A 15606-nucleotide genomic window follows, 5' to 3' on the forward strand; every position below is an offset into this window, starting at 1 on the left:
TCCTAGTGACTAGGACGAAATATAGGAAGCATTAAATTCTATTTCAATTCTTTTTGAGTGTTGTAAAAAATCCATTAAGCCTTCAACATGATGTCCTCACAGCACTTAAGCCTCTACACACGTGTCATGCAACTTGTGATAGCTGGCGATCACTTTATCAAGATTTTGGCAGACTTCGAAGTTTCGTTCCATATCAGGATTAGCATCAAACAAAATTTTCTTGGCATACTCAAACCTGATTGAAAACAAGCTCAAGTTCTTTCGCAGTTAGCTTCTTAGTCGTAACATTCTCTTGTTTTTGCACTCCATATCTTCTTCTTCATATGTACGATCTTCTTCTAGTTGAAGGAAATCATTCTCGCTCAACTCTTCTGAATGGGAATCAAGCAAGTTTCTCACATCTTCATTTTCCGGTTCATTAAATCCAAGTTCTTTTCCAATTGTGCTGATTTCTTCAATAATGTTAGATCTTGGATTTTGTGCATGATAAACTAGGATAGGTTTGAATTTAAAGTCGCCTTCTGCATTGCCTCCTAATAAATGCATAAGACAATCTTTAGATACTTTGTATCCTGGTTGAGATGCTTCAGTTTTAGCTATGAAAGTTTTTGTTGGCATACGCTTCCAAAAGAGACCAATTCTGTCGACGGTGAATTTTTGTCAATTATCATAATCACCGTCATAAACAAACACTAAACTTGGCCACAGAATCTTTGTCAGCAGTAGCAGATTCCCTAGTTATTCTTACTCTATGCAGTCCAGTTCGATTTTTAAAATGGTCAAACCATCCAAAACTCGCAGTAAAGCATTCACATACCTCTTGAAATTTGGTCTCTTTCAATGAGTTAAAAACATTGAGAGCTTTTGCCTGAATGTTCCCTGTACTTCTTCTTTGGTTATAATCCTTAATCCAGGGTGATAGAAGATGCTCCAATTTGATCATTAAATGGCTTCTATTTTGGGTGATCTGCACGCTTAAAGAAGCAGTAACAACTTTTCCTTGTTCTTTGTATTTATTCTTTGCTCTTATTTAATATAGTCCAAACTGTAGACTCGCTGTATCCCAGGTCTCGCACCAACATTGTATTACTAGCGCAACTTTCATGTATCTTAATGACTTCTAGCTTGCTTTTCTGCTCACTGCAGATTGGTGACAAAAAATTTCGCATAATGTAAAAAAATTGCATTAACTGATTAATCACTCGCTTAAAGCAGGAAATAGTATCATTTCACTCAATTGCGCTAACTGATTATCACGCATATCGAATTTGCGTTAAGCAAGGTTTTCCTGCATTTTCAATGATTAAATGCTTTCTTTGGGGTTTGTCACTGAAGGTTCAAGGTTTGGTTCTAGTTCACAAACACTTTTTTTTTTCTTGAATAATGTTTTTGTATTTTAGTCTATAGCTTACATCTGAAAGTTGCTCAATTTTGATTCATTTTAGATGTTTCTCATACGCTCTTCTCTTCAATATGAAATTTAATTTTATCTTGCTCAAAACTAAATGATCACTTCCAATTTCAAATCCCATTTCTACTTTTGAGCCCTGAAGCAGTGGGAAAACTTTGCTATTAACAATATAGTCAACGAGACTTATTTTGTGCATCATCTCTATTGGGAGCTCTTAGAGAATACATAGATAAATGTCAGAAAGCAAAGCACCATGTGCTTTGCTTTCTGACATTTCTATACAAAAGTCCTGGGAAGGCTTTGGTAAGAACAGAGAAAATAAATATCAGGAAGGTGGGAAAATATTCTGGAGGCTATTAAAATGCTTAGAAATGGAGAAAAGTACTGCAAAAGGAATCAGAGATGATAAAGGTGACATGAAAACTGAAGATAACAATATTCTAGGTGTCTGGAGTAATTACTTTGAAAGATTGCTAAATGAAAAGAAGTGTCAGCATCGTGTGGTAAAAAACTCAACAGGAATGTAGTCATGAATACATACAATATTTGAGGTAGAGAACGCCATCAAAAACCTGAAATTTGGAAGGTAGACTTGAGTAAATGATATTTGACAAGACATGCTAAAATATGGAGGTATTGAAGTTTTACAACTGCTGCACTGCATAATTCAGAAGGCCTAAAAGATAGTTGAATTCCAGATGACTGGAGTAGAGCTCTCATAGCACTCATCTTTTAAAAGGGAAAGAAAATTAATGTGAGAATTACAGATGTATTTCCTGCTGAATGTTCCTGGTAAGATTTATGCACATACACTTGAGAAATGGCTAAAAATTTGGCTAAATTGTAAAAGAGAAGCTTGGTGAAGACAATCTGAATTCAGGACAAATAGAGGTTGTCAGGATCAGATTTTCACTGTGAGACAGATAGTTGAGAAATCATAGGAATATAACAATGATCTGTATGTTTAATAAAATAAATTAAAGATGCCAAGAAATTATATTCTTGGTTTAATCCTTTATCCAAGTGTAAGCAAACAAAGTTTGCACCTGAAGTAACTTCAGGACTAGGCAACTCATATATAGAAGCTAATGACCACACATCGCTTGCCTTAGTATCCTATAATGCAAAGCATGTTATCTTTACAGACATGTATAATGCTATGCATTATGGAAAGGGCCACTACCCAGACCAATTCGATCTTTATTGAGGTCTCATCAGTGGGAGCCAGTCCCAGAAGTGATACCAAGGTTGAAGTAATACAGAGGGTTATTACACTTATTCTAGGTGTCTGAGTACTTATTTAAGATACTAAAGCAACTGATATGAAGTCATTAGCTTCTATATACAAGTTGTCCAGTCCTGAAGTGACTTCAGGTGCAAACTTCATTTGCATACACTTGGATAAAGGATTAAACTAAGAATATAATTTCTTGGCATCTTTAATTTATAGTTATAACCAAATGGAAAAACTTCCAACAAAGATCTGTATTTAAGTTTTGTTGATCTTTAAAATCTTGTCACATCTTGTGACAAGAGGAAAGCTGTTCAAGAACACTATAATTATATAGTGTAAATGTGACATTATATCAAACAGTACTTAGTCTGTACCTGGGTTGTTAAGTCAACATTAAAAATTGGAGGAATTACAGGAAGATAGTTTGATATGAAATCAGGTGTTAGACAAGGTTATACATCATCTATATGGGTCACATTATGAAGGAATATAGTATTAAACATGATATCAAAAATTCGATATGCTATTCTCAGCTCTTTACTTTATGCAGATGATGCTACATTTCTAAATAAATCTAGTGCAAGTCTCTTCAAGATTTCCTGACCTGGCCAATAATACTGGCAAAGTGACTAAACTGTTGCGATAAATTTGGTATGAAAATCAGGAATAAAAAGAAAGATAATGAAAATAATAAGAAACATTGAACATTAACTAAATTTTGAATGGAGAACCTACAGAAAAAGTAAAACATTTCAGCTATTCAAGCACAATTTTTAGTGAAAATGGCAAATTAAACACACAGAAATAGACACAGAATTAGTACAGCCGGTATGGTAGGAAGTCAACTGAAATAAATTTATATGGAATAAGAGAGAAATTAGACAAAACACTAAACTAGCTGTATACAAGAAAGAGAGAGTGTTCAAATCAATTTTAAATTATCAATCTGAGAGATGAGTTAGAAATAAAACACTTCAAAGACTGGAGATCACATATATAAGCGGTCCGAGAAAGATTAAGGGTGTGAATAGATGGCATGAATGGCAGTATGATATTAAAAAAATGAGGTTATTAGGAAACAACCTGCTATTGTCAGCATCCAGGAATGTGTTAACACACCAATCTCAGGTGTGGTATGGTCACTTAATAGAATGGAAGAGGAATGATTAGCAAAACAAGTTTTCTTAGCAAAGTTGGCAGGTAAAAGATCTAGAGGAAGACAAGATCTAGGTAGGTTGATATAGTAAAAAGTGCCTTAGAAAACAAAAATATAAGAACTGATAATACTGAATATATTACAGAATAATTTAGAGGAAAATTATTGATTAGGAGGTAGAAATTATGCACTTGTACATTTAGTACTCATAATATCCTACGCATCCACTGAGGGTACACAAGGAATCTGATAATGATGACGTGCAGCTCATCATATTCATTATACTCTGCAATCAGCAGCTTATAGAGTGATATTATAAGAATTATCTGTATAGCCTATTGTCTATCCATGGACCATTATCTATATTTCAAAAAAATCTATAGTTATTAATGAAACTTATTAAAGATGTAAACTTGTTGAAACAGAAGCTTAAAGAATAAGTTTAAGGATTTAATCTTTACTCATACAGATAAGCATCCACTTCCTAAGTCTACTAGAAGTTTTCGGTGCTTATTAACAGTTAACTAACTGCCATAATAAATTAGGCTTGGAATCTTATCAATAGTTGGTCACAATGAGAGTTGATTAGACCTGGTCAAAGTTCCATAGCCTGAATGCTTTTCTAAATGGAATTCACTATAGCATAATTTTTACTGTAAATACTTCTATATTTCTTTTGTTCCAGTAAATAAATTCACTCTAGTGAGAATTGACTGTATAGCATGGATTACAAATTACAACTATTTAAGATTTTTTTTAAGTTCAAAGTTAAACGTGATAATTAAATAACTGCTGTGACAAAATCCAATATTGAACTAACAAGTTTATTTTCATAAAGTAAATTTTATTATTTTGTTTGGCCACATGTACTTTGACAGAAGAATCTGACAAAAAATATGATTTTGTGAAGTGCCACTAACACAAATAATACCTCAAAAACAGCACCATTCTTGTTTCAGATTCCACAGTACTTACAGTGATACAAAAAAGATCAGTAATACACTTGCAACTTAAAATAAATCTACAATGTTAAACAGGTCGCTCATTTAAACTACTGAAGGAAAACTGCAAAGCAAAGATTTAAGGAACTGTCTCAAACAATGGGGGTAGCAAGCAGAGGAGGGAGAGAACTTGATTTATGTGTCTACAGTTCTATATGAATCATTTATAAGAGCTCCACAAAAGTTGAACTCTGTGACAACCTTTTTTCAGCATAAAACTATTTCTTACATTTGTAACCAAAGACTTGGATTTGAATGCCACCTAAGATGTGAGGGACCTTTATAAAGGCTTTTTAATTGTAGGTAAGCTAGATGGTTTCATTTAGACATAGAAGTTTTTCTTTCCACAAAACAGGAAAAGTCCAGAATACGTGCAATTAACAGAAATAATACAGTGGCCTCATGGCCTTAGTTGCTTCAGCCGTAATTTGGAATAACCCAACCTTTAAATTTGTAAGTAAGAGGCATTTTCTATATAATCTAAACTCTAATGTGAGATCTTACCTTGAGCAGTGTTATTATCAAAAAATGTATCAAATGGTCTGTTTCCATCAGCTGGCTGAGTAATGTCTTCAGAGTCAGTCATTGTAATGCACCATGTCATAGCAGCTGAAAAGAAAGAAAATAAAGTTGGATTAAAAGCATATAATACTGATTATGAATTTATTAAGATTCACTAATGCTGAACAACAGTTGGGTATGTAGCAAGGCATAAATGTTAACTAATATTCATGCTGTTATGAGTCACACTAATGACTCACAACATACATCACATAAAAACAAAATAAACATGAAATATTAAGCTGCTGATATTTTGCTAAATTTCATGCTAGCATTCTTGAATCACACTCTGTAATTATCAGAGAAAAGAGAAGACAAGGTATTATAATCAATTTTATGAACACTTCAAATTATAATTGGGGGGGGAGAACTAAGGCTGGATGGAAGCTCATGGAGTGAAGGTGGTTGTAAAAAGAGTATCTCCATTTGGGAAAGCTTAATGTAACCATTCTTGTTGAAGTTTGAGGAATTTGTTACTGGTGGTTATGACTTCAAAAAGGTCTCTCACACTTGTAATGGCTTCTGTAGCAAAGTCGTTTTTGTCCATTCAATTCTGTGCGAAAGGTGTGCAACATATGGATTAACTAGTTATGGCTTGCCATGATGATGGTAGCATAGGCATTTATTAGTTCTTCAAGGTAGATAACAGTTCTCTTTAGGTTCATCTAGGTAGATGTTACAAAACAGCTATGAGTTACTATGAATTTGATGTGTAGTTTAAAAATACTGTTGAGATTAATGTTTATGTAGCAGACGCATGCACACACACACATAGATATGAAGGATGGGACTGCTTTGCTATGATCTTGTGCATGGGAGATGTATGATGTTGCGCATAGTATTTTATCTGTTTAATAGTGGTTATAGTCACTCTCTAAAATGGCGTGGCATAGATAGAGTTCTATGACAAATATTGTATTACTAAAAGAAATAATCTTGGCACCATATGTCAGTATTTTGAAGATACTGTATTATTGGGCTGGGCAATAGTGTGATTTTCATATAACTGCTTTCAGGTGTGCACTGGCATTCTATAAACATAAAGTGATAGTGAACCATTTGAAAGATATAATGAATGTGTCTAAGAAAGGCAGACAAAGCAACGATGGTTTTGTTTTGTCTGCAAAAAATAAAAAAATGTGCATGCAAAATATAGGTACCAATGATTTAACTAGCAAGAAATTCAGTATAAGAAAGGCCATGAAAAGGCTGTTGGAAGAAACAAGAGTGAAGAGCGAGAAAGTAAAAATCATTAGTATATTATCTCGGTATGATGGAAATGAATTAAGAAGGACTGTGATGGCAAATGATCCGATGCGTAGGCCGTGTAGAAGGAATGGATGCGAGTTTTAAGATGTGTTGAGTGAGTTATATAAGACCTGAAACAGAGTCAGGAAAATTGAATACTGATGGAGGAATCATGGGAAGCTGTATGTAAGAGCAACAACGTTAGATAACCGTGTTAATAATGGGCATGGTTATTATTACAGAAATTTTTATGAAGAGAGAATGATTCTGTGTTCGTCCAGTTTGGACCTATTAAGCATGTATAATGATGTCTGCATAAGTAAGGAACTAGATAAGAACAGAGATTTGCAAGTTGCCCAACTGTACCATGCAGACCACGGACAAGTGTATATATACAAAAGAGCATACAGGTAATTTATTATGTTTGTACACAAATGCTAGGAGTATCAGAAACAAAAGTTGGGCCTCATATTGTAAAAATAAGAAAGACCTGCCTATCAGAAGCAGCTGCACTAACTGGTATCAAGTACAAAGGTTACAGTATTTTTAGATAGGATAGACAGGATAGGAGAAGAGGGGGACATGCTGCTAATGATATCAGATGACTCGAATCCATTTAGACTTGAGAACTATGAGTGCAATACTAGAACTAATTTTTCATGTGGCAATGAGTTTGAAGCCATATGGCATAAGGTGGAGTCTAATAAGATCAAATACATAGTGGGGTGTTGTTACAGACCTGGTGGATCAGTTACTAGTGACAAAGAAACACATCACCAAATAAATATAATGGGTGCAAAAAAAAGTAACCATAATGGGGAACTTCAATAATCCAAACATTGATAGGATAGCTGTGTAATTGCATGAGAAGAATGAAACTGAATTTATTGAAGTGTTGTGAGACAACTTCCTCAAGTGCCATGTGACAAAAGGAACTCATGGTCAAGGAATGTTAGATCTGATTATAGCATCAGAGGAGGTTTCAGTTACAGGCATAACTATTCTGCCTCTGGTTGGTAACAGTGATCATGCGTTACTCACTTGGGAAGTGGCTAAGTTTATGAATATTCGATTCAGAAAAGCTTACATGTAGCAATGCTGAACTAAAAAGCAGGAAATTATGACCATCTGAGGATTATGCTGGATTCTGTACCATGGTATCAGTTATTGGATGAGAAGGATATCGACAGCGCGTGGAAAGTGTTTAAAAAATACTTAAATGATGCGATATCAGAATGTGTCCCTAGAGTTCACAGAATAAGTAGAGTAAGAATCAAATGGATGTGTAATTAATCTAATTAAATAAGAGTTTCATAAGAAAAAGATGATGTGGAAGAAACATCTTGTACATAAAGATGATGTCAGTTATGATTATTATAACTGGGGTGATCAGGAATGCTGATATGTTGCACTCCTGATCACCCTACCTATCTTTGCATCATCAGCAAATAGTTGTATGCCACATATCAAATCATTCCCAATGTAATTAATGTACAGGTTGAATAACAATGGACCAAGGACTGATCCTTGAGGCACACCACTGGTTACCACGAATCTTGCAGATTCATTACTCCGTATACGACTTTTTTGATATCTGTCAGCCATCCTCTTATCCATATCAATAGTTTATCATCCAATTAATAAATGTAGTCATACACTTTGGTGTGATTAGATATCTAATGTCGTATTATATTGGTGGGATTATGCTTGAAGAAACTGATGAGGATAAGGATCTTGGAATTTTAGTAGACAGGAAGTTGAAAGTTCAAGAGTCATATAGCAAAAATTGTAAATACAACTCAGAGAATAACGGCAATGCTGAAACAAACATTAACTTATAAGTAAGATAAGTTGCTTTGCCTCTTTAGAAGGCCTTCATAAGACCTTCCTTGGGCTGTTGTGCATGGGTCTGGCTCCATGGTGATTCTGATACAGTGGAGAGTGAAAAGGAGAGTATCAAAGATGATATCAGGATTGTGGAATACTAATTATGAAGACAGATTGAGACTTTGTAGGCTGCAAACACTAACAAACAGGAAAAAGAGGAGTGATATGACTGAGACTTACGAAGTTCTGAAAGGGTTATACAGAATTTCAGTAGATGGAATTTTTCATTTTATGGAGGGTGGGGAAAGGATGCAAGCTCACATTTACACAGCATTCTCAGCTTCATGTTCTGAAGCTGAGAATGCTGTCAAGAAGGGGGATTAGGGCTAGAATTTTCTCTCAAAGTAGTGCACAATTGGAATGGATTGCCTTTGGATGTGGTGTGTGCAAGTAGCATGAATGAATTCAACAGGTATGACAGCTGGTGAGAATAGTATGGCCTCTCTCCATGAGTTCCTGACTCCTGGAGGGAGACTCTTAATAATATATCTTCAGACCACTTTCAATCCATGCATCAAATAGGCAAATCCACATCTGTTCTCCTAAGGACAAACTATCCTTTAACACATACAAGAGTGTATAAAGGTCCATCTGTCTGAAAATCAGACTATTTTGGACAGACAGTACTATTATCATCGGCCTGGAGGAACATAAAGATACTCCTTTCCACAGCATTAAATGGAAAATAACTACACTACAAAGCCATTATAAGTTTGAGACATTCTCCATGTCAAGAAGGGGGATTAGGGCTAGAATTTACTAACCTTGAAGCTTTATTTTGTTAAATATGTAGACTTAACGAAAGTGCGTAATGGTCACTAACTGATACTTGCTTGAATTTATTGCATTTTTCTGAATTTCTTTAAACCCCCAATTAAATTATTATTTATTTTCCAATATTTGGACATAAAGATAATGCTATGAAGGAAATAGATAATATAAAAAAGTTTTAATGATGTGACTGAAAATTTAACTGAAACTCAGATTGTTACATATAAATTCTTGTTTTATTATAATAGCAAGACATCTGCTACTTACATAATATGATAGCCATTCAAAAAGATTTTTTTATAAATCTCCAAATTATTTTTCTGCTTTAATATTGGTACATAAATTGACATACTTTGAAAAATTAAACACTGAAATGAAAAATGTTTCGTTTCAGTGTTTAATTTTTCAAATTCTTATTCCATATGTAATTCAATGTCATATTACTTGACCAGAAAATTTCAAGTAAATGTTTCTGTATAATTAATCTGTTCTGTGATCAAGTTTGTTTATTGGGAGGAGGGGGGGGGGAGTGAGAAGGAAGAAAATTTGAGTGCAGTTTTACATTTGTTTACAACTTAATTATTCATTCTCCTTAATCTGATTCGCTGAGAGGCTTCCCAGTAGGTGTATAATTTACTTGAGTTTTTCAAATTAAAATGATTTAAAAGAGCACTGCTATTTTGGATTATAAAACTCATGGAATAGAAACATGATCTAACTAGAGTATTAGCTTATTTTAAGATTTTTGGTGGAGTGTAAAAAGGCTTGTCCATTGATCTGCTTTCCATTATCCACTCAACATTGATTCCTGAAGAGGAAAAGAAGAGAAAGTGAAATTCTTTTCACCTTGCAAAAAGGACATGGTTTTCTGTGCTGCTGTGAGGAATTTAGAATTATTTTTAAGGGGAATATTGAACAACTATAGGCTGATTTTGCAATAGCCTGTTTGTATTTTAGCGATTAATTTTTTTTTTTTATTTGAAAGTGAAATGCACTCAGGTATTATCTTTGTCACCCAAGACCAAAAATCACATGAAGCTGCAGCAGTAGACCTAAAAAAAACTTGCAAAACTTGTATATGACTCCAAATTTTCCAGCTTTGCATCTTTCTTGAGATAGAGCAACTGATAGTAATGGCAATGGAACTGATACCATTCTGTGTCTCTCAATGATGAGTTGCAGCATGATCATTCATAAGACATAAGCAGTTAAAACAGTACAAGAGGAAACAGCTGCAACAATAGTCTGACTCAAGATAATGGCGGCACACAATATACTGTTTAACTAGTGCACGTAATGTGCAGTAGTCAAATATCACCAGCCAAATATACATTAATGAATGGTCCTTTGTGATCCATAAGTTTATATCAGCCATCTTTGCTAAAACGCTGGGGTGGCACCAGTGCGATCATTGTGTCCATTTAGCAAAAACCTATACTTTTTTTCCTTCTTGGAAACAGACATTTCAGGCAGGCACCTTAAATAACTGCACACACACTACAATATTTATTGAATTTTCCTTTCGTGTACATCCCTTCACCCTTCGAGGCATGATTCTCTAGTAGTGTTACAATAATCAGATATTTTTAATATATTCTTCCTTCAACAGGATCACAGTCCATTTACAGTTGAACATATTGGTATGGCCAGCACTTGACATTTCAGTTCATCCCAAAGAATCAGGATTCTGTAGGCACAGTGTTTTTTCACGTTATTTTACTCAACCCATGTTTCATTACTGTGTAAAAAGAGACATGGTTCCGTTCTGCAAAACTGCAAATGCAGGAAGCACTGCATTATTCTGAAATTACATTCATCCCTCCAGGTACTACAACCAAAGGTTGGGTCTATGCCAAGAGGAACACGCCTTACAACTTTGCTATCAAACTTCATAGTTGGGTAGATGTACATGGCAAGTATATAGTGTGCTTCCAGATAGCTATCATCTAATAAGAAAGGCTGTAGCTAAATCCACTGCTCCAAATTCATGATTTTTTTTAATTCACTCTGAATCAGTCATGTTCTTTACACCACTGTAGCTTGCATGGTTGATTTTTGGTTAATGTATAACTACTCTTCCACAGATCTCAAAACTGCAAAACTCGTTTCATAGGGTTCTACCTGAAATTCCTCAAGATTTCTTGAACTCCTTGTTAATCATTTCCTCATTGGCTTGCTGAGATTTCCATAATACTCTTCCAAGCATTTATTGGTCCCTTGGGGATAGTTACCTGAGCTTTTTGGGTGCTGGCACATGTCACATTTCTGACTAATAATATTATCTACAATAACTGATAAGACATCCTAATGGTAATCCAAAAAAAATTCATTCGTATTTTAGAAGTATAAAAATGTATAACTGATCCTAGGAATTCACAACTTATTTTAATGGTATCACAATACCAAACCAACTAAATTATAAAAAAGATGTTTATTAATTGGATTATATTTCACTGGATTTCAAACAGTATCTTCAGAGCATGCTACATGTTAATATGCAACAATAAGTAAGTGAAACAATTCAAACTGTAATGAACAAAAGATCTAAAGTCCTAATTTGGTGCCCTCTAATGTTATAAAAAAAGAAGCATTGTAGCTATGTAGGAGTTGATCTTAAGAAAACTCTTCTAAATCTTTGGCAAATTAATGCAACCAAATTTGTTCAGGTTAGGAGAATGCTTCATAGTCAGGGTTGACTCTAAAACTAATCCTTCTGGCCTGTAATGACTTCTATAAAACACACTGGTTTTCTTCCATCTAATCCTGTCGTTTATTTTTTAACTGTATATATTAGAACACAGAAAAATAAGTAAATAATTAATTTATTAACTTATTGTTGATATTTTGCTGGTGTTATAACCAGCATCTTCAGAGCACAAAAACACAGTTTGTCACAATACACGAGACTATAACAACATGGTGTAATCAACGGACTAGTTAAACAAAATTGTAGCAGCAACACAAAGACTAGAGTCTATTTGGTCACATGGCCCAGAGACATTGGAAACATTCTTAGTGCATTTAAATAGCCAACATCCAAAAATCCACTTTACAATGGAACTGGAAGCTAATAACTGTCTGCCCTTCCTGGATACACTTATCACACATCTTCCAGATGGTTCCTTATCATTTTCAGTTTTTAGAAAACCCACACATACAGGGAGATATTTACACAAATAATCACACCATTACCCTTCTCAACAATATGGCATTTTAAAAACGCTAACCCACAGAGCGAGAGCAATCTGTTCCAATGACAATGCTCTTGCTGCTGAACTGGCTCACTTACGCCACACCTTCTTGGCCAATGGCTATAATCCCCATAAGATAAACAAAATACTAAACGCTCCTAAGAAACCCCTCCCACTATCCACCACAGAGAACTACAACAAAACAGTCACCATCCCATACATTAAAGGCACATCCGAAAAGATTTCTAGAATTCTTAATAAACATGAATTACGCACCACATTCAGACTGTGTAGCAAATTAGCAACCCTTATCCGCTCAACCAAGACAGCATTTCCCCTTTATCACATCCTGGGGGTCTACGAAATACCCTGCTCATGTAATCAAGCCTACTACGGTCAAACAAGAAGAACTGTGAACATCCGCATCAGCGAACACAAAAGATACATCCGGCATTATCACTATGGCAAGTCGGGCCTAGCAGACCATGCTCCTTTTATATATTCCCATCACTAAAAGGTTTCCTACGTTTAGCAATTACATTTCAGGCAAAAAAATTAGTAACAGTTATATTTGAACGACTGACGATAAATTTCATTAGGGTTGTTGACTGGATATTCCTATTTTTAATTGCCTGAGCAATAAATTCTTTCTGTTCGTCCTTGCTTTTCTCTAGGAGCGATTTATGATTTGCCTCATAATGCCGTTTTACTGATGACGTTCTGCACACAACTGTCCCGGAACATACAACACATATTGCTTTATTGTCTTTGTTAATCATACCATACTCTTCAGTCCACCAGCTTTAGAACTCTCTGCTGCTTGACTGTGATAATTTTCGTTTTCTATTTTCGCCAGCCATGTTCAGTAGAACTGTAACAAAATAATTCAAAACTTAAATCAAATGCATTTTTTATAGTTTCCAAAAAATCAGCATTTTATTATATGCCTAAATTAAATTATCTTTATAATTCCCATTTACAGTAGCAAAAACAAAACAGTCCACATACGCAACAATAATGCACTTGCCGCTGCTTATTTCTGCCTACTGGCGGATGCTCAGTGCGAAATGCATAATGAACGCATGTGCGATTAGAAAAGGGAAAAGTCAGGGAATCCTAAGGACCAGTCGTTCTCAAAATCTTTTTCTATACAACTGTATTTTTACTGTATTTATATTTATTCTTACTGTATTAGAGGGCCTAGTCCCAACAAACTTACTCATAAATACTGTTTCCATTTTTTTAAGTTCATACATTAAACAAACATTTAATGTTGGATTTAATATCCACTTAATTTATACAATTCTGTATCGCCAATGTGAAGCCTTTTGGCTATTTATCTTAGTAGATAAGTATTAACTGGTAATTAGCTTACGGAATCAACAACGCATATAAAAGATATTAATTAAAGGCAACTTTAATGAATAACTTCAATATTTCGGCAACGTGACGTTGCCGAAATATTGAATGTCTCTTCAGGAACATAAAAATGTTATGTGCACACAGCCACTAACAAAAGCAAATGAGGAAGAAGGCAAGAAACTAATATTGTTCCTAAAGTCCTGATGGTGCCCTCTGGGGCTAATTTAGTTGTCTTGGCCATTCGGCTGAAGTTCTCATAATGTAAGCCTCCCAAATTTGGGGTAGTTTCATGCACCCAAATTTGTTGAGGTTAGGAACGTTTTTTAGAGCTGATGATGATTCCTTGAATAATCTTTCGTATATAAACTTGCTGCGGTGTATTATTTTTGTTTTCTTCCAACGAATTCTATGGTGGGTATCTAAGGCATGGTCTGCCAGCCCAGAGTGGCTGTACTGGTGAAACATCAGAGTGGCTGTACTGGCAATGTAACATTGCCAAAATATTGAAGTTATTGATTAAAGTTGCCATTAATTAATATCCTTTATATGCATTGTTGATTCCGTAAGCTAATTACCAGTTATGTATGACCAACGTATAAGCCTTGCTACTAGAATTAAATAAGTATTAATAATTAATTATGGAATAATCATAAAGAGTATTAGTACACTTATGTATACGGTGTAGCATGTTGAGAAATATAAAAGTACACATTTAAATTAGTTATCAATCACAGGACTAATGCTACAATATTGTAGTTTCCTCAGGCCAACATCATTAAATTAACTTGTGATAAGTTTCATTGACATATCCCATTCTGATCACCAAAAATTTATAATATTATTCAATATAAAATTGATTATTGTATTATTATTAAATTGTTTTTAATGATGTTGGTTTGAAAAAAAAAAAAAAAAAGGGTAGTGAGAAAAATATTTATGCATCGTAACTCACCATAGAAGTCAGCGGAGTAGGGGAAGCAGCCGAAGGACGTAGACTTGTCAGCGAATGCTTACCATCGAATATAACTCGCATATATCTGGCACCCCTGATTTCACTTTACGAAAAAAGACATTAAAACGTTTTGCATATATACCTCCCACACAAAAACAACACGCCTTCCCCAACAGCCATTATATACTGTAGACGCAAGAAAAAAAAAAATAGTTTTATTGTATCCCTGAATAAGGTACAGAGGCTAACAGATAAGCTTAGGTGTTGATGGTTATTCATGACTTATTTTTCACGGTATTAACAACACCACAAACACTTTTTTCAACAAAGATGTTTTATTAACGCTTATATTTCGCTGATTTTCAACTCAGCATCATCAGAGCACAACACACAAGTAAACGCGACAGTGAGTGAGTGAAACAATATAATTGCAAAAGACAAAAGATCTAAAGTCCTATTTTTGGCGCCCTCTAACGAAAAAAAAAAAAAAAAAAAAAAAAAAAAAAAAAAAGCAGTTACCCAGGAGTTTTTCTTAGGATAACCGTCTCCCAAATTTTTGGCAAATTAATGCAACCATATTTGTTAAGGTTGGGAGAATTCTTCAAAGCCATTGCTGACTCAAAAAATAATCTTTCAGATCAATAACGACTCCTAAATAGCACATTCGTTTTCCTCCATCTAATCCTGTGTGAAGGAGTGTCCAAAGCGTGGTCTGCCAGTCCCGACTTGCCATAGTAATAGTAGCGAATGTATCTTTCATGTTCTTCCAGGCGGATGTTCACTGATCTTCCTGTTTGCCCATAATAGGCCAAGTCACAGTCACATGGAACTT

General features: G+C 34.6%; 1 protein-coding gene across 2 annotated transcripts in view; it reads right to left on the bottom strand.

Moving 5' to 3' along the window:
- Positions 1-15606, bottom strand: part of Psn (presenilin) — a 180086-nt gene that overhangs the window by 53796 nt on the left and 110684 nt on the right. For both annotated transcript variants that reach the window (XM_090398665.1, XM_090398664.1), the window contains exon 7: positions 5307-5411. In XM_090398665.1, coding sequence (XP_090254791.1) covers positions 5307-5411 — 105 coding nt within the window. The remainder of the gene's footprint in view (positions 1-5306; positions 5412-15606) is intronic.

This window comes from Typopeltis vanoorti, chromosome 10 (genome assembly GCF_054136105.1).
Source record: "Typopeltis vanoorti isolate ZY-2024b chromosome 10, IOZ_Tvanoo_1.0, whole genome shotgun sequence".
NCBI classification, from domain to species: Eukaryota; Metazoa; Arthropoda; class Arachnida; order Uropygi; family Thelyphonidae; genus Typopeltis; species Typopeltis vanoorti.